Below are 25,119 nucleotides of genomic sequence, written 5' to 3' on the forward strand. Positions count from 1 at the left end.
ACTAATATTTTAGAGTTATATGTTGCATTAATATTCAACCAATTTATCCTAATAATAGGTGGAGTAAATTGAATCTTTGTTTATATGCCTTTGAGATTGCAAAGATCATTTTTCATAATAAGAGTCAAGTAGAGGCCAATACGGGCAAATGTGACTCCATGACTCACTTCGTAGTATCATCCTCGATCCTCCTTTCGTGGTTTCAAACCATATGGAGTAAGTAATCTCATGGATTATGAATGGGGTGTAACCTTCACAGCTCAATCGTTGTATCCTATCGTTGTCCCTTTATTCGTGGTTGCCTTAAATGATCCGTGAATGGTTTACAAGTTCCTTAAAAACTTGTTGGAGGTTCCCTACTTTCCTTGTCCTTAATCATATATGTAAATTCCCACTTCCTATGAGCGCCAAGCATAATCACCACATGCTTTAACGTAGGCGCACTTCAAACGCCGCCTACAATAACGAACTTTCCATTTGATAGGAATGGTCACTACAAGAAAATAACCTTTTCTTAGCGATTATTTTAACCTTTAGTATCGATAGTAATTGCAACAAAAAACTTACCCAACGAAATGGTCATTCGATACAATATTCCATGTTGCCTTAGCCTTTAGTAGTGGTTTTCAATATTGCTGGGGTTGGCCTCAATAATCGATACGAAAAACTACATCCAATCATGGTGATTTTTGTAGCGATTACAATCGCTATAAATGTTTAACTCATTTTCTTCAAAAAAAAAACATGCGTATGATCTTCAAAAGATATGAACATGAAACCTCAACCTCGTATATTAAATTTTTCACTAATAAGATATGACATATTTTATGTATTCTTTGTCAAACAATGTTTATATATCTAGTGTTGAAAAGGCTTTTCGTATCGATTTTTAGGATTTAGTGGCGATTGTACATGTTACGATTTCTAAAAATTATATAAATTTGTAAAAATTGTGCTGATATGTATTATTATGTTTTCCTTATCGATTTTATATGGGAAAACAATGGCGATTGTAAAAATAATATGACATCCTTAATTATTTCACAAACATACTTGCATATTGTAGCGAATGTACAATCACTATGAAATAATCGCTACGAAAAGAGATTTTTCTTGTACTGGGTGTCCTTTAAATAAGTATGTTATTTCAATAGAGTGTTCAGAATTATTAGAAAGCTTATTATTCAGTGAGGTCAAGTGATCGGAATGCCTAGTTGGAGGCCACTTCCTAGCAGTGATATTAATATATAATTAATATTACAGTTAATTCATTATTGAACCCTTTAGGTAACACCCAAGCAACTAACGTTCCAATATGACAAATTAATCCAAAAGGAATTAATAAGTCGCTCGAATATTATGAATAAAGACGTCGAATTCCGAGCTTAGAGCGTTGGAACAGAATCTCAAAAGTCGAGCCAAAATTTAGGAATTGGTGAGACGGGAAAACGCTTCAACTAACAAGTAAAATTCCTAGCCACACGAAAGGCAAGGATAGCACGCCACATTGCACCACGCCATGTGGCATCGCACGCCGCAGCACACATGGAAACACGACATGTGGCAGCGCACATGGCAGTGCCAAGTGGCTTGTTGCCACGTTGGCAACGTGCTATGTGGCAGGGGGGGCGCTAACCGGGTGAAGGTTCATGGATGATGGTCGTAGGTTGGTGGCCAACCCGACCCATATTGGGGCTAAAGGTTGGGTGCTATATGATTAGCTCACAATGGATGTCAGTTGCCTTGGGGGGCAAGTTGAATTCACAAGAAAGCAGATCATACAAATAGCCAAGGCATACCTTTGGGATTGTTTACTTGAGTAAGAACTTAAAAAGGCATATCCACTTGAGAGAAAGCTTTAAGTTCATAAAATACTCGTGTAGGGTTTTGGTCCGATTCGACTAAACTCCGAGTAAGAGTCCGATCAGGTGGAGTTGCGGATGTATATCGTAGGAGGTCTCTACATTTGCAAGACTTAGCGTTGAAGTAAGTGCTCTGAGTATGAACGAAGCACGCGATAAGGGTATGTTTATCTTTTCCCCCTTTCTTGTTATTTATGTCATTTAGTTATATTAATTGTGAGCGGGTCTTGTGGTTGAATATTTCTTCTGTGGTGAGTTAGACTTATCGAAACCAAACAGTCGTATCAGAGCCTTGCTTATTTTTTTTTTTTTTGTAACTCAAGTTGTTAAGGTGTTTAAAATGGATTTAATTTCTTGTTGTTGTTGCTAATTATATAAATAGCTTGATTTTAATAATTTTATTCTCGTTTTATTAAGAATTTTTGCTCTAAAACCAGATTTTCGCCCAAGACTAGTGAATTTTGGGTGGAATCGACATTTTGGAAACATTCTGATCCTTTTTAGTATGCGAAATAGCCAAATCTTGCACTAAAATGCCTGTTTTGAGGGATTTTTCATTTTGCTGAAAAATTTTAAATCTTATAAACCTTATATCTTAATGGCATATTAATTGTGATTATGTATTTGGTTCTTTCCTTTATCCTTCTGCAAATTTACACCACTTTTGAGCTTAATTACTTGGTAGTAATTGGTGCTTCATAGTTAGCTCAAAATTTCACATAATTGCAAATAAATTGCTTTAAGTGTCAAAAGTTTGTATCTTGAGGCTCTTATGTACTAAAGATTCCATCTTTAATTATTTTAACTAATTTAAACTTTGTGTTGCTAAATTCCCAATATGTTTTTCGAACTTTTTTTTATTTAATCATGGTTAAGTTGATTGGAATCTTAAATTTTCAAACTTGTGATAGAACTTTTAATAATTATCATATTGGATGATGTAATTTTTTAAGGATTCACTAGTTTAAATTCGAATCTTTGTTTGAATATATATGTTCATATTTCCAACACTCTTAATTTTGTCAAATCTCATAATTAATTTACGTTGGTTAAATTAATAGTTAGAATAGCCCTTTTTCATTTTTGTTGCATCAAGCTGAACCAAATTTCACTAAAGAAGAGTTCTTAGAAATAATTTTGTTTAGTGCACTTAAATGAATTTAATTAAGCTGAACTTGTTTAATTTTTATTTATCTAGCTCAATAAATTGATTCTAAAATTAATTTAGAATTGATGATAAATGTTGTTTTGGCTAAATTTACCCCGCCACGTGGTCCAATGAGAATAGGACATGTGTCTACCCTATATTGGCCTAAATTGGGCCATTTACAAAATGACACGTGGAATCCACTGTCATCAAAAGGAATGACGGCTTTCAAAGGCCCAATTCCCGAAAAACCTCCAAAAGTGCGGGCAGCCCACCAAATCAAGGTCAAACGACCTACGTAAGGGGACACTTATCAAAAATGACCCTATAAATAGGGAGATTTCCCCCATTTGTGGGACAGATTGATTTTATTACTATATCACTTACATTCTCTTACATCAGAGAAATCTCTAGATATTGGAATCCGAGAAGATATCACCTATATCATTTTTTGCACATTTTACTTACTCCAACACATTCTAACTTGATCGTCAGAGGGGGGGGAGCTCCAACCACCCGGAGCCTCTGCTATTTTGCATGTACAGGCGCTCCTCAACCAATCTTCGAGTTGTAACTCTCTCGAGGGACAAAAACACCCAAAACAAATGTCACAAAAAATCGGGTCAAAAACCCAAATTGCACGAGCACGCAAATTGAGGCACAACAGCCACGAGCAAGCCTTAGGCTAGCCGGGAGCAGCCCGCATGTGGCTGCCAAGGCTGCTGGCAGATTCATCTATGTGCGAGTGTGTGCAAGTAAATGATGCGATGCTTGTTGCGTGAAGGCAAGTCCTTGCGGAGAGCTGCGGGTTGCGGCTGCTAGGCAACATGAGCCTCGCAAAGTAGCAAGAGGCTATGCGGACAGCAGCCACACAAAGAATCGAGGCTCGGTTCCTACAAAACCAAGCCTCGTTCCTTGGTACTAGGCACTCTAGCAAAGTGAGGGGCTATATGTTTTGCGTATTTTACCGAATTTAATTATTTTATTTATGTTTATTTAATTTTATTTAATTTTGGGAGGTAAGGCCTCGGTTTTGAGCGGTACATGCAAAATTTTATTTTGGCAAAATTTTTTGTTTACAGGCTTAATTAATTGGATAAATTAAGTTTGATGCGGAATTTAGTGAGAGCTTCAATTTTTTTATTATTCTTAATCACGTAATTGGTTAAACAACTTTGACTAGTTTTAATTAAGAATGTTAATCGGATTAACCACCTAAGTTAGTTACTAATTTACGCGTATGTGTGCATTGTTACTTGATTATTGTTGTAAAATAAATGGCCATTAACATATAGTGAATTGATGAATGGAATTTATATTCTCTCAAAGGTTTTATAAAATGGCAACTAGTGGGCCCGACAGGATAGAAAATATGGACTGCATTCCGTCATGTATTTCTGTAAATCTAAATAAGGTCTACGAACCGTTGAGTATTATCGTATAATTTTTGTTAAGTCTTAAAGACAGAGGTTCTTGGAAGACGAAGCCATAAAGTTGCAAGTGAAGGCCCTTGACAGTTGGTCGTTCAGAATCGTTCTAAGACAAACAAGTCTTACTCATTAAAATCGACAAAGTAAAGAGCTATTATTCTTTGTATAGACAATTTACTTAGAAAGGTAAAGAGGATTCAATTACTTCAATGTTTCACAAGTAATATAAAAGAATATGGCTATATTCATCAAATGTGAACAAAACTTAACCTTGAGTAGCTCAAGAGTTCAATTAAGTACATAATTGACTTGGCAAGATATCGAAACGTCTAGATTAGATCGAGCGGTGTTTTCTTGACCCAAACGTGACCATCTCAAAGTTATGAATAGAAATTTTCATAAATACTCCACAGAGATCACAGTATGTCTTCACATAGACCTCGATGCCATTTGAAAATGACTTGAACGATGATGGATCACATCCCTTCCTATAAACACTACTATAAAGTTGGGCTTAAATAACATCAATCGGTAACATTTTAAAAATTTCTTGATTACTTGATTTCTATGTAACACTTTTGTAACATTTAGATATTAGGTAATATTTTTTGTAACACTTTAATGTTAGGTAACACTTTATAATAACACTTTAATATTAGGTATCACTTGGTTGTAACACGTAGTTGTAAAACTTGATTTGATATAAATAAAAAAGACCCTCACAAGTCACAACCTATCTTCCTCCCTTGTATTTCTCGGTTTCTCCATCAACCTTTCTCTTTCTCTTGAATTTGCACCTCGACACCTCTTTTTCACCGCTACCCCCTTCTCGCTCCTAGTGCTGCACTATAGCCCCCGTTCACCGCAGCCTACCTCCATCGCAACCTGTGCTCCAAACCAAATATGTATAAAACACTCCGTGCTCCAGTGATTGCCACCTCCAAAGAGGCAAAGATAGCGATTGGCACCTCTAGGCTTCCATCATCGGCGGCTTCTATCTTAAAGTTTAGGTTCGGCTTCCATCATCGTTCCCTCTCCCTTTCCATTATTAACAAGAAGTTGAGTAGCTAACCTTAGGGTTTCAATTCCTTCTCTCTAATCGTTTTGATGATTTCTTAAATTGACGTTTAATTTGCCATTTAACATGTTTAATTTCATTATTTTCATACTCAATTTTACATGCATCTGAATTGGTTGAAGTATTTTGATGAAATTGGGATTTTTGTTTTTTCTTCTTTTCATTTATTGCTGATTTGATTTACCTTGTAATTTAATCTTTGTTGACTAATCTAACCAATTTAAGGTTTATATTTTTCTTTTCTGAATTTAATCTTCTTAAGTTTGTCAAGGATCCAAGTAATTGTGGGCAGAAATCAAAGGCAATGCTAGTTACAATCGGAGGAATAATATTTGATGTTCAATCTAATGCATGCCGCTATTCCTGCTACTGTCAAAACCACCACTCTTAGGTTTGCTATTTTATTTTTAGTTTGATTTTTTTATATATTAATCTCTAATTATTGAATTGGGTTAATTTTATTTGTTTGAGTTAATTAACATTCTAGCGTCAATACTTGTGTCAAGCTTTGACGATGTTAGTCGAATTAAGTGATGGCTGAATATCTACATTGATTTATGGAATTCCTTGATTTATTGAATTTGTATTCTAGAAATTTGAGAAAATTTCCGATATAATTTCATAAATTATGGACTTATGACATTTTAGCTATTATTGACGATGTCAATTCTCTATTTGATATAAATGGACTAATTGATGAGCTTTTAGCAAACAAGATCTTGATGGTTTTTCTGTTAATCCTGGTGATTATATTGTGAATTATTTGTTGATTTATATTTTTGACTTGGACAATTGACATTATAGAATGAGGTGACCAATTTTATATATGTGACCAATTTTAGGTTTATATATATATATGACCAATTTTGAGTTCAAATCTTATTGAATTAGACTCACATTTCATTTCTACAAAGCAGTGATGAATGACACTTAATGCAAGCAAATCCATATTAGTTAGATACAAGAGTAGAGCAGTCAAGACAGAGGTTGCAAATATAATTATGCAATACCTTGACTATTTGGTTAATTCATCGTGCCCTTACCTACAGTGGATTGGTGAGCTTGGTGATTTGTCTATTTAGTTAATTCATCTTGCCCTTACCTACAGTGGATTGGTGAGATTGGAGGTAAGAGTTCAATGTAGATAATTGATTTGTCTTCATGCCTTAATTGTGTATTCAACTCTCACATTTGAATTCATAAAAAAGAGTTTTATGAGGAAAGAAAAAAAGAGCATTTAAATTAAATAAAACAAAGATGACTTTATACTTAAATTACCCCAACCCCCCCCCCCCCCTTCTACGAATATAGAGAGCATCTCTTGTTTGTTATATATTTGCTATTGACAAGTAAGTACTTCTAGAAATTGTGAATTTTATAGCCTCTTTTGTAGTTCAATGCTTGTCCTGGTGTAAGGGATATTTTACCTTATAACTCCAAATTAATTGTATAGTGGCTACATACATATCATGAATCATTGTACTTGTTCTTTATATAGCTCTTGTTTTTCTTTCAAACCTAAACTGTCTTATATTTTTAAGCTTTATGAATCATGAATTTCATTCTAGACTTTTCCGTTATCTTTTTGCCTTTTTTCTTTTGGTCAAGGTTTGGACGGACTATGGACTAGTGGGAATGTTTGATACGTTGAGTAAAAGAAAGTGATTATATTTTTTGAAACTAATTTCTCATTTTATTTCTTTCCATTTTTACAGTTTTGATGCTTATATCTTCTAAAAAAATTTCCACTTTTGGCTTATATTAATTCTGTAAATTTGATGCTGCAGTTTTGATGCTTATATTTTCTGGAAATAATCTTCAAATTCCCACAGATGATTAGGATCACATAGTTTGTTATTTGTAGCCTGACAACCTGATATTAGGTATAGGTCGGATGCCAGGGCTATTTCCGACATTAATCATAACTCTTATGATGCCATATTGCCATGAGAACTTCCTTAATGCATGTGACTTGTTGAAAGTATATATAAAGTCTACTCTTATACTCTTAGTTCCAATATTCATTGTATAATTTTTTACCATTTGGGTTGTGATATCAATATTTTTAATAGTCTCTTTCTTGCCATTTAGAAATTTAATGTAGTAACATTTATTTTCTTTGTACTATTTTCTTAAAACAATTATTTCTTGTTCTAGGGAGATTGAATGGTATGACAAAGTAAAGTGTGAAAAGTAGCTGGGTTTCAGCAAGGGTTCTTTGGCAAGAAAGAGGGAAAGGAATATTGGCTGGTAAAATAACAATGGGTCTCCTCGTCTGTTTTTGTTAGATAAATAAAAATTTTCTTTCTTTATTTATGTGTGGATATTGCTAAAGTGGAGTAAGAGAAAGTGGGAGAAGAAAATGAAATTGTGGTGTTGTTTGATAACGGTAGTTCGTGAGTTGCTGCTACTCAATTTGAGTGTTTATGGGTATGCTTTCTTTTCATATTTACTCTCATTTATATTAAATTTAGAGTCAAAATTTCACATACTTATTAGACTCTATTATTGATTTGGTTATTTTGATCTGGTTGTATAGGTTAGGATATTTTGGATTTTTAAATGTTACAAGGCTTGGTTAATGATAGATAAGTATATACTAACATGAATAATTCTATAATTGGAATGTTATTTTTAGACAGTCGTGAATAGAAAAAGAACGATTATGAAAATTTTTCTATTCTATATTTTGTTTGAATTGATGCATAAATTTTATGTTCTGGGTTTTCTCTAGCATAATAACCCTACATTATTTTGTGTCCAGGATCAATATGTTAGTTAAGGTCTCAATTACTTAGCTCATTAATTTATGTATATGTTTCTTGACCTCTCGTGCAAATGAAGCTTTAATGGCTGTCACATTATATGTAGACAATCATTATCCTGAATAACCAGGTTATACAGGGTTCAGTGTCGCCAATGGATCACGTAAGAATGTAAGCAGTTGGTTCAGTGTCGCCATTGGATCATGTAAGAATGTAAGCAGTTGGTGCAATATCATTTTCTAGCATAAATTAGTTGTAACAAGTTGGTTTTTTTTAGCTAAGTGGATTGTTCATTTTCTTTTGGTTGTGTGTGCAGGAACTCAACATGGCTAAAGATAGAACATGTGCAACTCCTTATATGAGATTGCATTGGTGGATCATGTCTTTCTTTTCATGATGCCTTGTCTAAAGCAAAGAGTTGTATGCTGCTGTTGCTGTCATTGTTACTGCTGACTACTGCTGTTACGGTGATCTGCTGTTGTAATTGATGTCTGCTACTACAACCGAGCTAGCTACAAGATGCTACTGTCTTCAATTATTAATGATGTTTGTTTGCAACTACGCTGATTGTGATTTTGCCTATTCTGTTTGGAATTTGGTGGCAAAGTTGATATTTTATTTTTATTTTTTATTATTAGATTGTTTAGCGAGATAAAAAATTGGTGTTTATGGTTTTTTTTTGGAAGGATATATGAAATTTTATCAATTCCAATTATTGTTTATCGTATATGTTAATTACATGTTTGTGTCATGGTTGTACATTTTAATATACAAGTGATACATAATGTCAAATATAGTGATACTTAATGTCAAAAGATGATTGTAAATGTTACCTAATAATCAACAAGGTGTTATATTAGTTTGCAAAAGTGATACATAAAGTATGATAAAGTGTTACTATATGATTGGAAAATGTTACTAGAGATGTTACATAAGAATTAAAAAGTAACACTTTAAAAATGATACTAATAATATAAAAAGTGTTACATAAGATGTTTTATAGTAACACTTTTAAAAGTGTTACCATATATTACCCAAAGTGTTACATAAGACCTTAGGTAACATGGGCGGATGTATCACCCGCTAAAGTGTTACCTATTGTCTATAATAACACTTATAACATTTTATGTAACACTTTTAGGGTGTTACTTAAGGTTAATTATGTACTAGTGAAAGTTCTTAAGATTTGACCAAAAGACTAATGTTACACTAAATAAAATGTCGAATCTTAGAAAGGACATCATATTCAGTTATGGATAGAAAGAAACATCTTTTCAAGTATATGTCTATAACTCTTCGCCTCAGTTAGAGCTCAGCGGCTTAGAAAAAGCTTGGTGTCTCAATGGGAGCTTAATGGCTAATTAAAAGCTAAAATAGCTCAAGTGGAAGACTGTTTGTTTCACAATGAACTTTTACCTAAATAAAATATAGATGTCTCTTTGTAAGCATTCAAGTGAGACTACGGACATTTTCTCCACAACCTAATTGAGAACATAATATTCTTCTCTCTAAGTGGTGTCTTTCTAAAAAGTTCATCATTTCTAAAACAACAAGTGGGAGAAAAATGAAGTCAATGACGATCGAGATTAGCAACAAACTAGAATTGAGAATCTCGGAAGACCTTAAAAGGGCTTGGTGAGAATACATGATCAAGAATACTCAAAAGGACTTTACAAGTGCCTTAAAAGAGAATTCATTACTCACAAAAATTTTGAAACGTTTGAGTAAGATCAACATAATCAAAGGGCTTTAAAAGTGCCTTGAAACTTAGTGTTTGATGCAATTACTCCGTATAGGTATAGAATTTACCAAAGGCTTGGATTGAATCCTAAAAGTTTCTATTAAGTTAGAAATGAACCTAAGACTTACAAGCATAATATTTCCTTTTAGTTAGTAAGGAAATAAATGTCACTACTAGAAAAAGGGGAATACACATCGCCTAAAACAAGCAATATAGATCGCCTCCAAGGCGCTCTTATAGTGGGGTGCTTTAAAGTCTGTAGAGCGCCTCTTGGAGGCGTTCTATATCTAATATAATACAGAATGCTTGTCTAAATAGGCTCTTCTTATTCTAGGCCTAAAGTAAATAAATTAAAAGGAAAATGAAGCCGTCATCTTAGGGAGAAAGTATTAATGAAGTTTAGGTATGCATATAGCCATGCATAACGAACGGAACTAGGTGTAACATGAAACGGTTGGGTCCCACAAGTCAGGTATTACTAAACCATTTTATCAAATAAAAAGGGAAATACAAGATATTGTACAAGCATATAATACAAGTTTACAAGACAATTTTGCCCTTTGTACTTTTTATCTCTTTTACTTTTTACTCCTCTCACTTTTTACTCCTTTAACTTTTTACTCTTGTCTCTCTTCAACCTCACCCTCACCATTTTCATGTAAAAATCATCCGGTGAGGGTGAAAACCTCGAGGAAATGTTGGTGATGGAGGACTCGCGCTTTACAGACGGTTTTGGCTTATCTAAAGGTGGCGCTCGTGCTATCGGGGTTATGTTGGATGGTGACACAACCGCCATTAAAGACCCATTGAACACAACCGCCATTGAAGAAACAGTGAACGAAACCGCCATTGAAGAAGTAGAAGATGACGAAGAAGGATGTTCGTTAGCTCTTGAAGCATTGTTAAAGGAGGTAATGTCGTAACTAACCTTTTGAATTCAGTAGAAATCGTTGTTTGTTTTAATTGGGGTTTTGATTAATTAATCTCAAAATAATAACATTTGATATTAAATTGATTAAATTGATGAATTGTGCTTGTTTAGTATAAATGTGTTTTAGTGGAAATAATGAGAATATGAGATCAAATGTTCTTGTTTTGGTTTACTGATTAGTTTAGATTCAGTGGATCTATTGTTGTTGTTGTTGTTGTTGTTGTTGTTGTTGTTGTTGTTGTTGTTGTTGTTGTTGTTGTTTCATGTAAATAATGAGAATATGAGATCAAATGTGCCCTGAGATTAGTTACTGTTTGTTTGAATTTTGATATGCTTTGAATGATGTTGGAAAGGTGAATGTTGGTTAAGAGTCATACAAGACTCAAACCAAAGGAAAGAGTCGTGTGGCTATAAGCTTCGAGATCAAAGAGTTTGCAAATGCAGAGGTTTCCCTTCCTCCACCTTAATCAGGAATGATCTTTGATAATTGGAAAAAAATAGACCCATATTTTAGGGACTATGGGAAACAAGAAGGTTTTGGTGTAGTCCGTTCAAGTGGAGCAACAATAAAAAAAGGTTCTAATGCTAAGGACAAGCGGAGTGTGACATGGACATGAGAATGTTACGGTACGCCTAGTAAGAAGGGCAAGAAAACTGATGCCCCCACATTTGTTTCGGATTCACAAATATATGACGAAATTTGTGTTAAACAAAAGAGCAAAAAAGTGCAATGCCCGGTGAAATTATATGCAAAGTTGAATGAAGGGCGTGATTGGGTAATTGATAAAGCCATTCTTAGAACATAAAGGTCACTCACCAACACCGGGGAAGTCCAAGAACATCACTAAGTTTAGGAAGAAGTTCTTGACGGACAATCTCCACATACTTAAACAAGTATTCAATGACCGCAAGGTGGGTGTTCAAGTTGCAAAGATATTCAATTGTACAACCCGTCAAAGGAATGGCCGAGAGGAGATGAAATTTACTCAACAGGATTTGCATGATGAGGTTGCAAAGCAAAGGAAAATCATATTTTAGGAAGGTGATGCAAAGGCAATGTTTTCTTACTTCAAAAGGATGGTGGATGATAACCCACTTTTTTTCCATACCAATCGAGTGGATGATTTGGGTAGGCTCCAAGATGTATTGTGGGTAGATGCTAGGAGTCGCGTTGCGTACGAGGAGTTTGGAGATGTTGTATGTTTTTATTCTACTTACTTAACAAATGAGTATAAGCTCCCATTCTGTAATTTTGTGGGGGTTAACCATCACGGTAAAACCGTCTTGTTCGGATGTGCACTAGTGTCTCGAGAGACCGCTGAAACGTTTGAATGGGTCTTCTCCAACTGGTTGAGGTGTATGGGTGAAAAACAGCCTATTGGGATCCTAACGGATCAAGATCCGGCGATGAGGAAAGCGTTGAAAGTGACTATGCAAGGAACCGTTCATCGGTGGTGTATTTGGCACATTACAAAAAAATTTGCCAAGAAGCTTAAAAATTACAGTGAAATTGAAGCTGATCTTGAGTGTGCAATTTATGACTGTCTTGATTGTGAAGAGTTTGAGGCTAATTGGCTTGAGGCAATCAAAAAGCATGAACTAGAAGATGATGAATGTCTTCAAGGTTTCTTCTTTACTCATTATAAAAATAGAATCACAATTGTTCTGTGTTATTGTTATACTGTGTTTGTGTGTGTGTGTGTATTATAATGTGTGTTGTTGTTATAATGTTATGTTGGTGGATATTTTTATGTTGCTATTATAATGTTATGCTGCTGTTGTGAATGTGTTGGAAAATCTAGATCTATGAAAATGTTGGTGCATAAGCTCTGTGAAAATGTTATAAACTTTGCGAAAATTTCATAAGGACTGTGAACAAGGGTAAATCCTATTCAGTGCTATCTGAACTTAGTTTGTGACTTTGATGCTCTGTGGATATTGTTATTCTCTATGACTTTTAAAAATCTAGGAATCATGATATAATCTTCTTTTTTTTTTTTTTTTTTTTTGCTTTTTTTTTAACTCTTAAACTGCCTTTTTGGATCATGTAACTGTTTGTGCATAAGCTCTGTGAAAATTAAGTTCTGTGAAAATTAAGCGTTGTGAAAATTTCATAAGCTCTGTTAACCGTAAACCCTATTCAGTGGCTCTTTATTTAAATTTGTTTAGGGTTGTATGAAGAACGCAATATGTGGGTGCCTGCTTTTGTGAAACATTTATTTTGGGTCGGGATGAAAACAACTCAACGAGTTGAGAGTATTCACAGGTTTTTTGATGGGTTTCTGAGCATGCATACTTTGTTGCATGAGTTTGTGGAGAGGTATTGTGATGCCTTGGAAGTTAGGTGCACAAATGAGAAAAGGGCAGATGACAATAATGACAGGCATGTGAGGCAAGGTTACACTGATTTCCCGGCTGAGTTGGTATTTCAGAAGATTTATACGGATGCAAAATTAAAGGAGGTGCAACAGGAGTGCAACCGTGTAATTTATGTAAGTGAGATACATTGGAATCGGGTTTCTAACACAATAACTGAGTTTGTTGTGGAGGATAAAGTATGGTACAAGCCCAAAGGATCGCATAAAGAAAAGCCATCCAAGAGAAAGAGAGAGTACAAGCTTTCATTTGACAGGTCAACCAAGCACGTAACTTGTGACTGTCGCCACTTTGAGTGTCATGGGATTATTTGTCGTCATATCATTAGGGTTTATGAGATTAATAATTTTTATGAGAGACCAGACTATTATATTCTCCGGAGGTGGGGGAAAGATGTGATACGGAAGCACACAAGGGTGAAAGTGTGCTATCATGACCCAAACAAAACCGAGGAAGTTTGTAGGTATGAAAAAATGATGGTCAGGTTTGGTACGTTGTGTTCAAAAGCTTCGGGTTCCATTCAAACTACTATAGTAGTGATGCAAGCACTGCAGTTAGTTGAATTGCAAGTGGAGGAGAAGTTAGCAATGCTTGCGAAAAAGAGTGGTCAAGGTGTAGGAACACCATCATCAGTTTGTATGGAGAAAGAAAAGGACTCAACCCCATCGACTCAAAGACAGGGTAGCCATGAGGGTCATGGTGATGGCAATGATGACAATAGGGTAGCTGTAGAAGAACAAGATTTTCATGTGAAAGACCCACCCTTACCAAAGAGGCCAGCTCATAGCACCACTGATTCGAGGTACAACTTATGTCTGGAGAAACCTAAGAAGGCAAAGACAACGAAGAACACACAACACAAGAACACACAAGGCAAGAACATGACTATTTTAGAAGCCCAAACAACTGAACCTTCCACAAATGGGGTAAATATTCCTTCAATTCTTCAATCATTATTACTAATGAGGCATATTTTGAATTTGAGAAACCTTAATTGTTATATTATACTTGTATCATATTGGTGTGTCTATGTTGGTATTTTGGTAGGCTGTATATGTGCAGATATATGTGTATATGTGCATATAGATGTGTATATATGCAGATATATGTCCAAACTCCAAAGGCCCTCAATGATATCTTTTAAGTTGCTGCCATGTGCCTTTTAAAGACTCTATTCTGGAAATTTTGTTTTAGGCCATCAAGAACTTAAAAGATGTTCTGGTTTCGGTTATAATATATGTTGTTACACATGTAGGTACCATATATGTCGATGATGAATAAGATGGTTCCTTACGGTCCTCAATGTGTTGGTGGCATTCAATTGCGGGACAAAGACGACTCTATAGGGTACTTTACGGTTGTTGGTGGTGGTGGTAAAAACTTCCAAGGATCCAAAATCTCTCCTAGTCAGGGATACTATGTTTTGTATCCTCAATTTCCCCTAGCTCAGTACCCTTCAAGACCTTATGGATGGCAGAACCCTGTATCTCCGTTATCTGCCACATCATCCACACAAGGTGGCTACGTTCCTATACTACCTCGACCTCGGACGCTGGTGACTCCACCCTCTCATGCATCACAGAGATAGACTAATATGCTAAGGTGACTAATTTTGCGTGGCCATGTTTTGAAGGCCGAATTCCTAACAACCCCATTTTCTGTCATACAAATTGTTAGAAAAAGGGCCAATTTTTTGTAAGCCCAAATTGTAAGGGCAATCTTTTGACATTACATATGTGAGGGTAAGGTCCGTCTTTTGACATTACAAGTGTTAACATTTACAACTAACAATTTAATTTTAGCAAAGGGAACCATTTAATCAATCCTCCAATTAAAGAGTGCCACTAACAAAGTTCCCAAAAATCAATTTAGGGGAACCACTTTAAAATTAAAGGGTACAACCACTTAGAACATAAAGGGTACTAACAAAATAAATGAAACAACTGGTTAACATATTTCAATATTAAAATTCAAGGTTACCACTAACAAGTAAAATTAAAGGGTATCACCACTAAGAATATAAAGGGGACTAACGCAATTAAGATCATAAAGGGGACTAACACAATTAAAATTCAAGGTTACCACTAACAAGTAAACGGTTACAACTAGGGTACCACTAAAATGGCTGGTCGATATATTTACACTTAAGCAGTGAAGTGTACCATTGGTAGTTAAAAGGCACGGCTAATAATATGAATGGTACTACTGATAAGGTTAGACCATTAGAATCACGTAGGGTACCACTGGAACTAAGCAGAATACCACTAGAATAATGTGGGGTACCATTAGTACCATGTATATCTTATCTTAGGATACATATGAAACCTTAAGATTCACATTTACAACTATTTACAACTTAAAAGTTAGTAAAGGAAGGAAACCACCATTTAAAAAAATTAAGGAACAATTTCAGCACTCCAAATAAACGTGAATAGAGTGGTCCTCCAATTAGAGAGTGTAAAGGGTTCTAATAAATCAAACTAAGGGAACCATTTAATCGAATAATAAATTATGTAACTACCATCTATTTGACATTAAATATGTATGTCCAATTTTAACTAGTTACCTTATTAACCAATTTCATTTTAGGAGCGAGGGGACTATTTAATTAAAAGTAAGGAACTGTGTAATCAACACACTCTATGTAAATGTGAAGGGCATGGTCCTCCAATTAAAGAATGTAAAGGGTTCTAATAAACCAATTTTAAATATAAGGGTACCACTAAGTAGTTATATGGTACCATTAAAAGTATAAAGGTGCCACTAAAAAGAATGATAGATATAGTTACACTAAAGCAGTGAAGGGTACCCTTGATAACGCAAAGGGCACAACTAATAGCATGAATGGTACTACACACAAGCCTTAGACCATTGTAACAACGTAGGGTACCACCAGATCAAAGTAGGGTAACACTTGAATAATGTAGGGTACCATAAGTATCATGTATATCTTATCTTAGGATACAAATGAAACCCTAAGATTCACATGTACAACTATTTACAAATTTAAAGCTAGCAAATGAAGGAAACCACCATTTAATAAAATTAAGGAACCATTTCATCACTCCAAGTAAACGTGAATAGAGTGGTCCTCCAATTAGATAGTGTTTCAGGGTTTTTGTCCCTTGGGAGAGTTACAACACTGAAACTGGGTTCAACAATGGACCCCTGTACCTGCAAAGCAAATGGACTGCCGAATGGTCGGTGGTCCACCTCCGAAGATTAAGTTAGTAAACGTTCGGTAATAAAACGTGCGGAAGTAAAGTTATCTGCTTGGATTCCAAGCTCAGGTAGAGTGTTATCTGTTCTTTGAAATGACAACTCTGTAGTAAGTGACGTATTGTCTCGTAGTGCGTGAATATTCTCTCGCTTTTTCTCTGTTTTTTCATAAATGTAAGAATGTCCCTATTTATAGGGTCCTTTTAGAAAGTGTGCCCTCCCTAGGATCTGGTGACCTAGGGATTAGAGCACGCCGTTTTTTAAGGGCCCCTTCGGATTTGGGCCTTGAAAGCCGCCATTCCCAAGGGGCAATATCTGCTCGACACGTGTCACCATCTGGAAGGTCTAAGCAGGAGCCCCTTCCAGTGACATGTGTCATGCTCCGATTGGGCCTCTTGGAAGGGTATAAAATACCTAAATCATTTGCCCCTCACAGGGGTCACGTGTATTGCACGTGGCACCTGTGACAAGTGTCTTCATCTGACTGGCTGGATTTTCAAATTATATTTTGGGGGGAAAAAATTAAGGTTTCCCCTTTCTATAAATAGGAAGGCTTGACTTCATTTTTGCTTTCACACCTTTGCGAATCTTGGAGAATCTCTGGACTTTTAACTCTCAAACACTCTTAAAGACCCTGACTTTTGTCAAGCATCCGACACTCGGCCTTTCTTACCGACTTCTTCAGCCAACCAAGCGTCTCAAATACCTTCTTCTAAGGTAACCACATGCACTTTTCTTTTATTTTTTCTTGTGTTTTTCGTTTAAATGGTTTCCCAAACGTACACAACACGACCTAGGTTAGCGATCAGCCGGTCATTGGGGACGACTGAATCTAGAACTAGGGGTACCGAATGCTCGTTCGAGAACTTTCCTTTAAGTGCATCTCCAAATCCGACAGTGTCTGTGCATCTGCAGGACACGATGGCTCGAATAAAGAAGACAGAAAGGAGATATAGGCCGGATGGTTCCTTTTACCATTCGGACAATGAGACTCAAACTTCAGGCGGCTCCATTAGGGTACCAGTTAGCGAAATTTCTGAGCACCCCCCAAACCCCTCTTCTGACCTTCCCCTAACTCCAACTTATTATTCTCCCTCTTCTTCAAGCGGCACCCCCAGTGATACTATACTGCGGGAAGCCGACAGTCAGTATCAGGCCGAGCCTTTAGAACAGGCGCCTGAGGAGAGTCTAGGGGTGGACTCTGCTGGCCCTAGCCGGCAGTCTCTTAGCTCTGGGGAAAGTTCTGTTGACGATTCGGCCTCGTCATCTTCTGATAGCGCCTCTGTTGAGTCAGAGGAGGTCCGAGCAAAAATAGACACTGCAAGGGAATCCTTGTTAGTAGAGAAGGGAGAAGGCTGGGCGGAGCCGAGTGCTTCCAGGCGCTTGGAGCGCGCCCCCTATTTTCACCATGTCCCGCAGAGCAAGCGGGCCTCCATGACATCCGGTCTTGCCAATTACAGGCGCAAGGTCGTAATGGGACATGGCTTCTCCTTATCCGTCCCCAACAAGGAGGATATAATAACATGGCCCTCCCTAGCCAGTTATATGGACAAAGCCTTCGGGTGCTACGAGGCGGTCCTTCAGGCTGGCTTACGCTTCCCTCTTCATCCGGCCGTGGAGAGGATACTGGATGGATACCAACTGGGTATCTGGCAACTTGTCCCGAATTCATGGATAAATATCATGGGGTACGTTTCCACATGTGAAATGCTGGAGGTGGATCTCAGCTTTGAGGCATTCGCCCACATGCACTATCTCAGCCGAGCGCCCGCCAAGGGCGGCGAAGGCTGGTACACCTTGACCACCTAAAGGGGTACATGATGGCAGTCGACAAAGAGAACAAATGGAAGGACTGGAGAACTAAGTTTTACATTGTCCATTCCCCTAAAAGCCGACTGAACCAAAAATACAATCGGTGGAACAAGGATCCGCCCCTTCTGGCTAGCAAGAGTGCCTTGCCCCCTCTCCCTAGGCGGGCCTAGGAGGAAATTTTTGACCGGGGTCTGTCTGCAGTGTCCGTTCGGACAAACGATCATGGGGAGAAAATAGTCGTCCCCTAGAGCTACATTCCCCTTTACAAGTGGCTAGAAGATGGGGTGTTCTTGGCCGCTTGTGGTCTAAGTTCTGAGATGCCGAGAGGTAGTCGGTCATCTGTCTTTAAGTAAACTTAAAATTGTTTTCAGTGTATGCTTATAAAGCCTAACTCCCTCTTTTTGGTGCAGACAAAGCAATGGAAAAGCTCTTGGCAACGAAGAAGTCGGCTGCTGTTTCTGCAGCTAAGTACCGCACCAACGTCCTCAACAGGGCGAGTGACGAGCAGAAAGCAGCCAGAATTCCCAAGGTAGCTGTTTATGATACTTGAAATATTTTTTAACAAAGGTTAAATTTTTTCCACCTGCTTTTCTGACGCCTTTCTTTTCGTCCAAACAGAGTGGTTCTGTCAGGCCTTCTCCCTCCAAACAATCCCAACTCAAAATTCAAAAAAATGGAGCTGGTAAAGTGAGTGCATCCGGCAAAAACCGGAAACACATTGCTCAAAAGTCCAAGAGAGGGGACGGCTCTACTCCCGAAGCTGGCAGGGAGGTCAGCAAACCGGATGCTACTCAGGCATCAAAGGGTGGCTTTAAGCAACCCAGCACTACTGTCGGCTCAGCAGGAGAGAAGAGACGTCAGGGGAAGGAGAAGGAGGAGGAGGCCCAGCCGGACAGTATGGGCCGCATCTTTATTAAACTTCAATGCTTAATGTTGCTTCTTGGAATTTGACTAACTTATAATTTTGCAGCCCCCCCATAAAGGCTGACCATCGTCCAGATGGCCAAGGAGATGCTACGGTCGCTTGATCCTGAGGACAGGGAATCCGTAAGAGGAGTTGGCACCCTTAACTTGGATTCCATCTTGGGGAACCTCTGCGAGGTAAAAGAGTTAGCTAAATTTTCCATAATATTTAACACATATCCGATTGGTTTTGACCATTCGGTCTTTTCTTATTTCCAGGCCATGCTGCGCGTCCAAGGGCTCAAACGGCCAATACAGGAAAAATCAAAAGAGGTAACAGCCGCTAAAGCTCGAGCCGAGTCCGCCTTAAACCGAGCTCAATTTGAAATTGCTCTGAATGAGCTTCTGACCCTTGATATGATGTATTCCCAGGCGGACGCCAACCTGCAAGTGAAGAAGAACCTAGATTCGGCCCGCTCCAAAGTCAATGAACTTAAGGCCGAAGTTAAAGGCCTTAAGGAAAAACTTGAGACTCTTCAAGAGGCCAAGAATGAGGCCGGGAGGGCCAAGGAGCGGGTGAGCCGCCTGGAGGGGCGCCTGGCGAACCGGGAGCAACAGCTGAAGGCCAAGTTCGAGTCCCGGGCTGAGGAGGAGAAACATGCCCTTGTCCAACAAATGATGGAAGACTACGAATCCATCATGCGGGTGACATGGGAGGCGGTACAGCCGGGTGCTGATTTTGGCATCTGGAAATCCAAGTTTGATCAGGCAAACAAGGATTACAATGCTGAACTCCTTCGCCGGGTTGAAGAGGAGGATGCGGATGGTGAAGAGGCCGACTCCTCTTCAGGATCCTCCGGGGATGAAGACGGGGAAGAGGATGGTGATGACAATGAAGAGCATCCAGCAATTGATGATGCAGCTGCCAATGCTGACAATCCCTCTGCCCCTTAAAGCTTTTTAGTAGTTATTTCTGCGGCCGAATGGCCATTAATTTCATCTTCCGGCCTGCGTGCCGAGTATCCATGTATCTTTACCGACCGAGGGGTCGGGTGATTTGACAATTCCTCTGGCTTTGCCAGCTAACAATCTTACCCAATCGTCTGATGGCGATTGGGCCTTTTTAATTAAAAATCATTCTGCCATTGGCTAAAGTTATTCGTATTGCTGTTCTTTAAATTTTTTCATTGCATGTTTTTTGGCCAAGTATTATAACCTGCTTAGCATGCAAATGTTCTTGCCCTTGGACGGATGTCGAGTGGTTTCGGTTGAGTGGATTGATTGGCTTAGAAATTATTGATACTTAGAAGAGTATACATGGTTTCTAAGTCAATCAATCACTATGGTGATTGCCCTAAACCACGCGACAGATGGCCATCAGGAGCGAATGAATAATTATTTTCATTCAACCATTGGCTCAAGCGAAATACAATATTTTTGACTTAGCAAATTTTGCTAAAAAGAAATCCCTCGCCTGTTTTGTTCCAATAACTAAAAGCAGGCGCATTCGGCCTTAGGCCTTGATAAGATAAGGTGCTAAGTTTTAACTTAGTCTTGATTTTTCTTTAGAATAATCCGCCTGTCTTGCCCCAAGAGCAAAGAACAGGCGCATTCGACTCAAAAGTCTCTTTTTTAATCTGCTAAGTGTTTTAGCTCGTTTTCTCGTAAGTAATAGTCCGCCTATTCTGCGGTCAGACAGAAACAGGCGTATCTGGCCAAAGTCTCATTAGGTGACTTGTAGATCAGTAAAAGTTTTTTGCCTGTCTTGCCTTAGAGCAAAAACAGGCGCATCCGGCCTTATGCCTCAATAGTTTCTACTTGTGAAATAGTGACCCCTTTTCCGACTGTGCTAGAACAGTTAGAAAATTCTTGGCCTCTTGGATTTCACTTTCGATTAAACCAAACGACTGCGAATGGGAGATGCTTCTCCTCGACGAATTCGGTAGGGCCGCTTGATGTATTTGTAGGGCTGCCTTAACATTCGGTAGGGCCGCTTGATGTATTTGTAGAGCAATGTGCCACCCAAATGGGGGATGCTTCTCCTCGACGAATTCGCCCGAATGGGCGTCGCCGGTTATCTGACTCATGTTGGAGCAGACGGTCATACTCATATTGGAGCAGACTGTGACCATTCGGCCTCTATGCGTTTTTGTTAATATCCGGCCATTGGCCTCAAAATGATTTAAGCAAATATTCGTTAAGTGTTTAACATAATGCAGTAAGAATTTCGTAGGAACGACTACTCTAGAGTAGTCGGTTCTTTCATAAAGGTTGGGGCGTCTGTTATTGGGACAGACTTTACCCAAATACATTGGCTGTCTGTATATTGCACAGGCGATATTTAAAATAAAAAGAAAAGTTGAAAAATGAAGGCATATTCTCATTAGCAAAGTTTGAAGTCACAAAATTTGAGGTATTTACATTTGTACTTAGAAATGGTACTTTTTCAAGTTGTCCACATTCCAAGTTCTAGGAAGCTGCCTGCCGTCTGGTTCTTCCAGGCGGTAGGTGTCGTCTCTTACTTCCTCATATATTCGGTAGGGACCTTCCCAATTTGGGTTCAACTTTCCCTGCTCATTCGCCCTACCGATTGCCTCCATTTTCCATAGCACAAAGTCCCCCACTTTGAGAGGACGCTTGTTTACTCTTTTGTTGTAAGCCCGTGTCATTCTCAGACGGTAAATCTCATGACGCAAGCTGGCATTGCCCCTTCGCTCTGGAAGTGAGTCCAATGCTAGCCGCATGGCCTCCCAAATAGCTTCTTCGTCATATAACATGACTCGAAGAGTCGGCTCATAGTGTTCAATGGGCAAGACAGCTTCTGCACCATACACCATGAGGAACGGGGTTTCTCCAGTCGCCCCTTTAGCAGTCGTTCTGATGGACTAGAGGACGTGTGGTAGTTCATCCGCCCAAAGGCCACCAGCCCGTTCAATTTTCTTTTTAATCCCGTATGAGATTAGCTTATTGAAGGCTTCAACCTAGCCGTTTGCTTGAGGGCGGCCGACTGATACAAAGAGGCTTGAGACCCCTTCCTCTCCCAGCCAAGTCTTGAGTTGAGGCGTCTCAAATTGAGGACCATTGTAAAAAACCATAGTCATGGGCACCCCGAAACGAGTGATAATATTCCTCCAGATGAAGGAAATGACATCTTTTGTCTTAATGTTTTTGACCGCCTCCGCCTCTACCCACTTGGTAAAGTAATCCACAGCTACCAATATGTAGCGCTTGCCGCCTGGGGCCGCGGTGTAAGGCTCAAGTATGTCCATGCCCCATTTGGCAAAGGGAATTGGGATGTGGATGGCCGTCAGGTCCGTGGCCGGACGATGGATGAGCTTGCCAAACTTTTGACACTTGTCACATTTTTTGACCATTTCCATAGCGTCCGACTCCAGAGTTGGCCAGAAATAGAGCCGCCTGGACTTGGCAGCTGAAGACCTGCCGCCTATGTGGGAGGCGCAGAAACCCGCATGCAAATCTTCGAGGACCTCTCTACCCTTTTCTGGGGTAACACACTTCAATAGGGGTTTTAAGAAACCAGCTTTGAAAAGTTCCCCTTGTCTCAGCTCAAAGTTTTCCGCTTTCTTTTTTAGAACAGCCGCCTCCTGGGGTGAATCAGGTAGCGTGCCGTCTGCAAGATAAGCCCGGATGCTGTCCATCCAGGTAGAGCTTCGGTCGAGAATTCCAACGGGGTCTTCATTAGATATACTTCGTTTTTCCATGACCTCCTAGAAGACCGACCGAGGCGTTTCACAAGAGGCGGATGATGCTAGTTTTGACAGAGCATCCACCTGATTATTTGACGACCTGGGCACCTGAGTTAACTGAAACTCCTCAAGTGTACCGATTTCACTTTTGACCGCCTGCAAATATTTTATCATGGCCAGATGAATGGCCTTGTACGTCCCATTGACCTAGAGTACAACTAGTTGAGAGTCAGAACAGGTGGCTATCTTCCTTGGCCCTGCCGCCTTGCAATACCGAATGCCGGCCAGCAGGGTCTCATACTCGGCCTCATTGTTAGAGACCTCAACTTGAAACGTAGTGCATATTCGTACTTGTCTCCCTCAGGAGATTGACAGATAATCCCTACACCACAACCGTTCACAGTGGAGCTCCCATCCACATACACTTTCCAAACCTGGTCTGTATTGTCCGGTACAACCGGCCTTGTCATTTCGACAATAAAGTCGGCGAATGCTTGCCCCTTTATTGCCTTCCTTGGTTCGAAAGTGATTTCTAATCCTTGCATTTCAATAGCCCATTTCAGCATTCGTCTAGAAGACTCCATGGTTGTGAGTGGCCGTTTGATCAGTTGGTCAGTATAGACTTCCACCGCATGCGCCAAGAAGTAGGGTTTTAGCTTCTTGATGACCATGTATAGGGCAAGGCCGAATTTCTCAACCATGGGATACTAAAGCTCTGCGTTCCTCAAAACATGGCTAATGAAATACACCGGGAGCTGAGTGCCGTCTCTTTCAGCTAAGAGAACGGCACTGAGGGCATGGTCAGAGAGGGCTAAGTACATGAAGAGCTTCTCTTTGGGCAAGGGGCTCACAAGCCTTGGTAAAGAGTGCAAATGAGTTTTCAGCTTTTGAAAGGCCGCCTTTGCATCATCCCCCCATTCAAAGTTGGTCTTCTTTTTTATTGCCTGGAAGAAGTAGAGATACTTTTGGCCTGACTGACTGAGGAATCTCCCCAAGGCCGCCAGACAACCTGTTAGTTTTTGCACTTCCTTCACAGTTGGGGCGACTGCATTTCGATTACCGCCTGTATTTTCTCACGGTTGGCCTCTATTTCCCTTTGGTCAATAAAAAATCTGAGAAACTTCCCAGACTCAACACCAAAGACACACTTTTTTGGGTTTAGCATGACCTTGTGCCGCCTGAGTGTGGCGAATGTTTCTCGGAGATCAGCAAGATGATCCGCCTTTTGTTTGGATTTGACTATCATGTCATCAATGTACGCCTCTACATTTCTTCCGATTTGATTAATGAAGACCGTATTAATCATTCATTGGAAAGTAGCAGGCGCATTCTTCAAACCAAACGGCATCACCGTATAACAGAACAACCCCTGATCAGTGACGAATGCTCTCTTTTCTTGATCTTTTTTCCACAGGAGGATCTGATGGAAACCTAAATAGGCGTCCATAAAGCTCATCAAGGCATGTCCGGCTGTTGAGTCGACCAGACTGTCGATCTTGGGCAATGGATAACTATCCTTTGGACATTCCATGTTGAGGTCTGTGTAGTCAACACACATCCGCCAAGTTCCATTCGACTTTTTTTACTAACACAACGTTAGCTACCCATTCAGGGAAATTGCACGGCCGAATGAACTTGGCATCCTGCAGCTTTTTTACTTCGGCAGTAGCCGCCTGACTTCTTTCTTCGCCGTGGTTTCTTTTCTTTTGCCGGATGGGCTTCTTTTTAGGATCCACGGCGAGTTTTTGGACAGCAAGATCCGGACTGATGCCTGACATCTCCTCCACTTCAAAGGCAAAGATGTCTTTGAATTCTCTCATAAGCTGATGAAGGTTTTCACCCAGCTCTGCAAGTGCAACCGTCCCCACCTTAACTGTCCGCTCTGGGCGGCTGTCGTCCAGAGGGATATCGATGTGTTCACCAGCAGGCTGGGGACGGAGATCATTCGACCGTTCCCCGGTCAGTGATTGCTATTGTTTTTCTTTTTTGACCACCACCAGCGGATCAGTCTTTCTTTTCTTTCCGGGTGGTAGGGCCGACTGTTCTTCCTCGGCATCGTCGAGGTCGATCGTTTGCTTGCCCCAACCGGATGCTACGGTCGCGGGCTTGATGTCTTTGTACATTCTCGAGCCGTCTTTTGGTCCCCAT

General features: G+C 39.2%; 2 protein-coding genes and 1 long non-coding RNA gene across 8 annotated transcripts; all 3 read left to right on the forward strand.

Moving 5' to 3' along the window:
• The first annotated feature begins 5,131 nt into the window (after nucleotides 1-5,131).
• LOC110735297 lies at nucleotides 5,132-8,988 on the forward strand. 6 transcript variants are annotated; one of them, XR_002514056.1, is made up of 3 exons: nucleotides 5,132-5,908; nucleotides 6,435-8,495; nucleotides 8,599-8,988. It is a non-coding gene; the product is annotated as an uncharacterized LOC110735297 (long non-coding RNA). The 6 variants fall into 6 exon arrangements; XR_002514059.1 differs by having other exon boundaries at nucleotides 5,132-5,449; nucleotides 5,780-8,495; XR_002514060.1 differs by having other exon boundaries at nucleotides 5,132-5,449; nucleotides 5,789-8,495.
• A 1,692-nt stretch (nucleotides 8,989-10,680) lies between these two features.
• LOC110735299 (protein FAR1-RELATED SEQUENCE 5-like) lies at nucleotides 10,681-15,109 on the forward strand. Its single transcript, XM_021915479.1, has 3 exons — nucleotides 10,681-12,578; nucleotides 13,124-14,256; nucleotides 14,586-15,109. Exons 1-3 carry the CDS (start codon nucleotides 12,011-12,013, stop codon nucleotides 14,916-14,918), a joined length of 2,034 nt encoding a protein of 677 aa, XP_021771171.1. The 5' UTR covers nucleotides 10,681-12,010; the 3' UTR covers nucleotides 14,919-15,109.
• Nucleotides 15,110-19,360: 4,251 nt separating this feature from the next.
• On the forward strand, nucleotides 19,361-20,218 carry LOC110735331 (protein Aatf-like). The gene is made up of 2 exons (XM_021915504.1): nucleotides 19,361-19,462; nucleotides 19,544-20,218. Exons 1-2 carry the CDS (start codon nucleotides 19,361-19,363, stop codon nucleotides 20,216-20,218), a joined length of 777 nt encoding a protein of 258 aa, XP_021771196.1.
• The last annotated feature ends 4,901 nt before the right edge of the window (nucleotides 20,219-25,119 follow it).

This window comes from Chenopodium quinoa, unplaced genomic scaffold (assembly GCF_001683475.1).
Source record: "Chenopodium quinoa cultivar QQ74 unplaced genomic scaffold, ASM168347v1, whole genome shotgun sequence".
Classification (NCBI taxonomy): domain Eukaryota; kingdom Viridiplantae; phylum Streptophyta; class Magnoliopsida; order Caryophyllales; family Amaranthaceae; genus Chenopodium; species Chenopodium quinoa.

Coding starts and splice junctions, on each gene's coding strand:
- LOC110735331 (XM_021915504.1), top strand. CDS start 19,361: ATGGCCAAGGAGATGCTACGGTCGCTTGATCCTGAGGACAGGGAATCC. Junction 19,463..19,543: donor TCTTGGGGAACCTCTGCGAG/GTAAAAGAGTTA, acceptor TCTTATTTCCAG/GCCATGCTGCGCGTCCAAGG.
- LOC110735299 (XM_021915479.1), top strand. CDS start 12,011: ATGTTTTCTTACTTCAAAAGGATGGTGGATGATAACCCACTTTTTTTC. Junction 12,579..13,123: donor AGATGATGAATGTCTTCAAG/GTTTCTTCTTTA, acceptor AAATTTGTTTAG/GGTTGTATGAAGAACGCAAT. Junction 14,257..14,585: donor CTGAACCTTCCACAAATGGG/GTAAATATTCCT, acceptor TTACACATGTAG/GTACCATATATGTCGATGAT.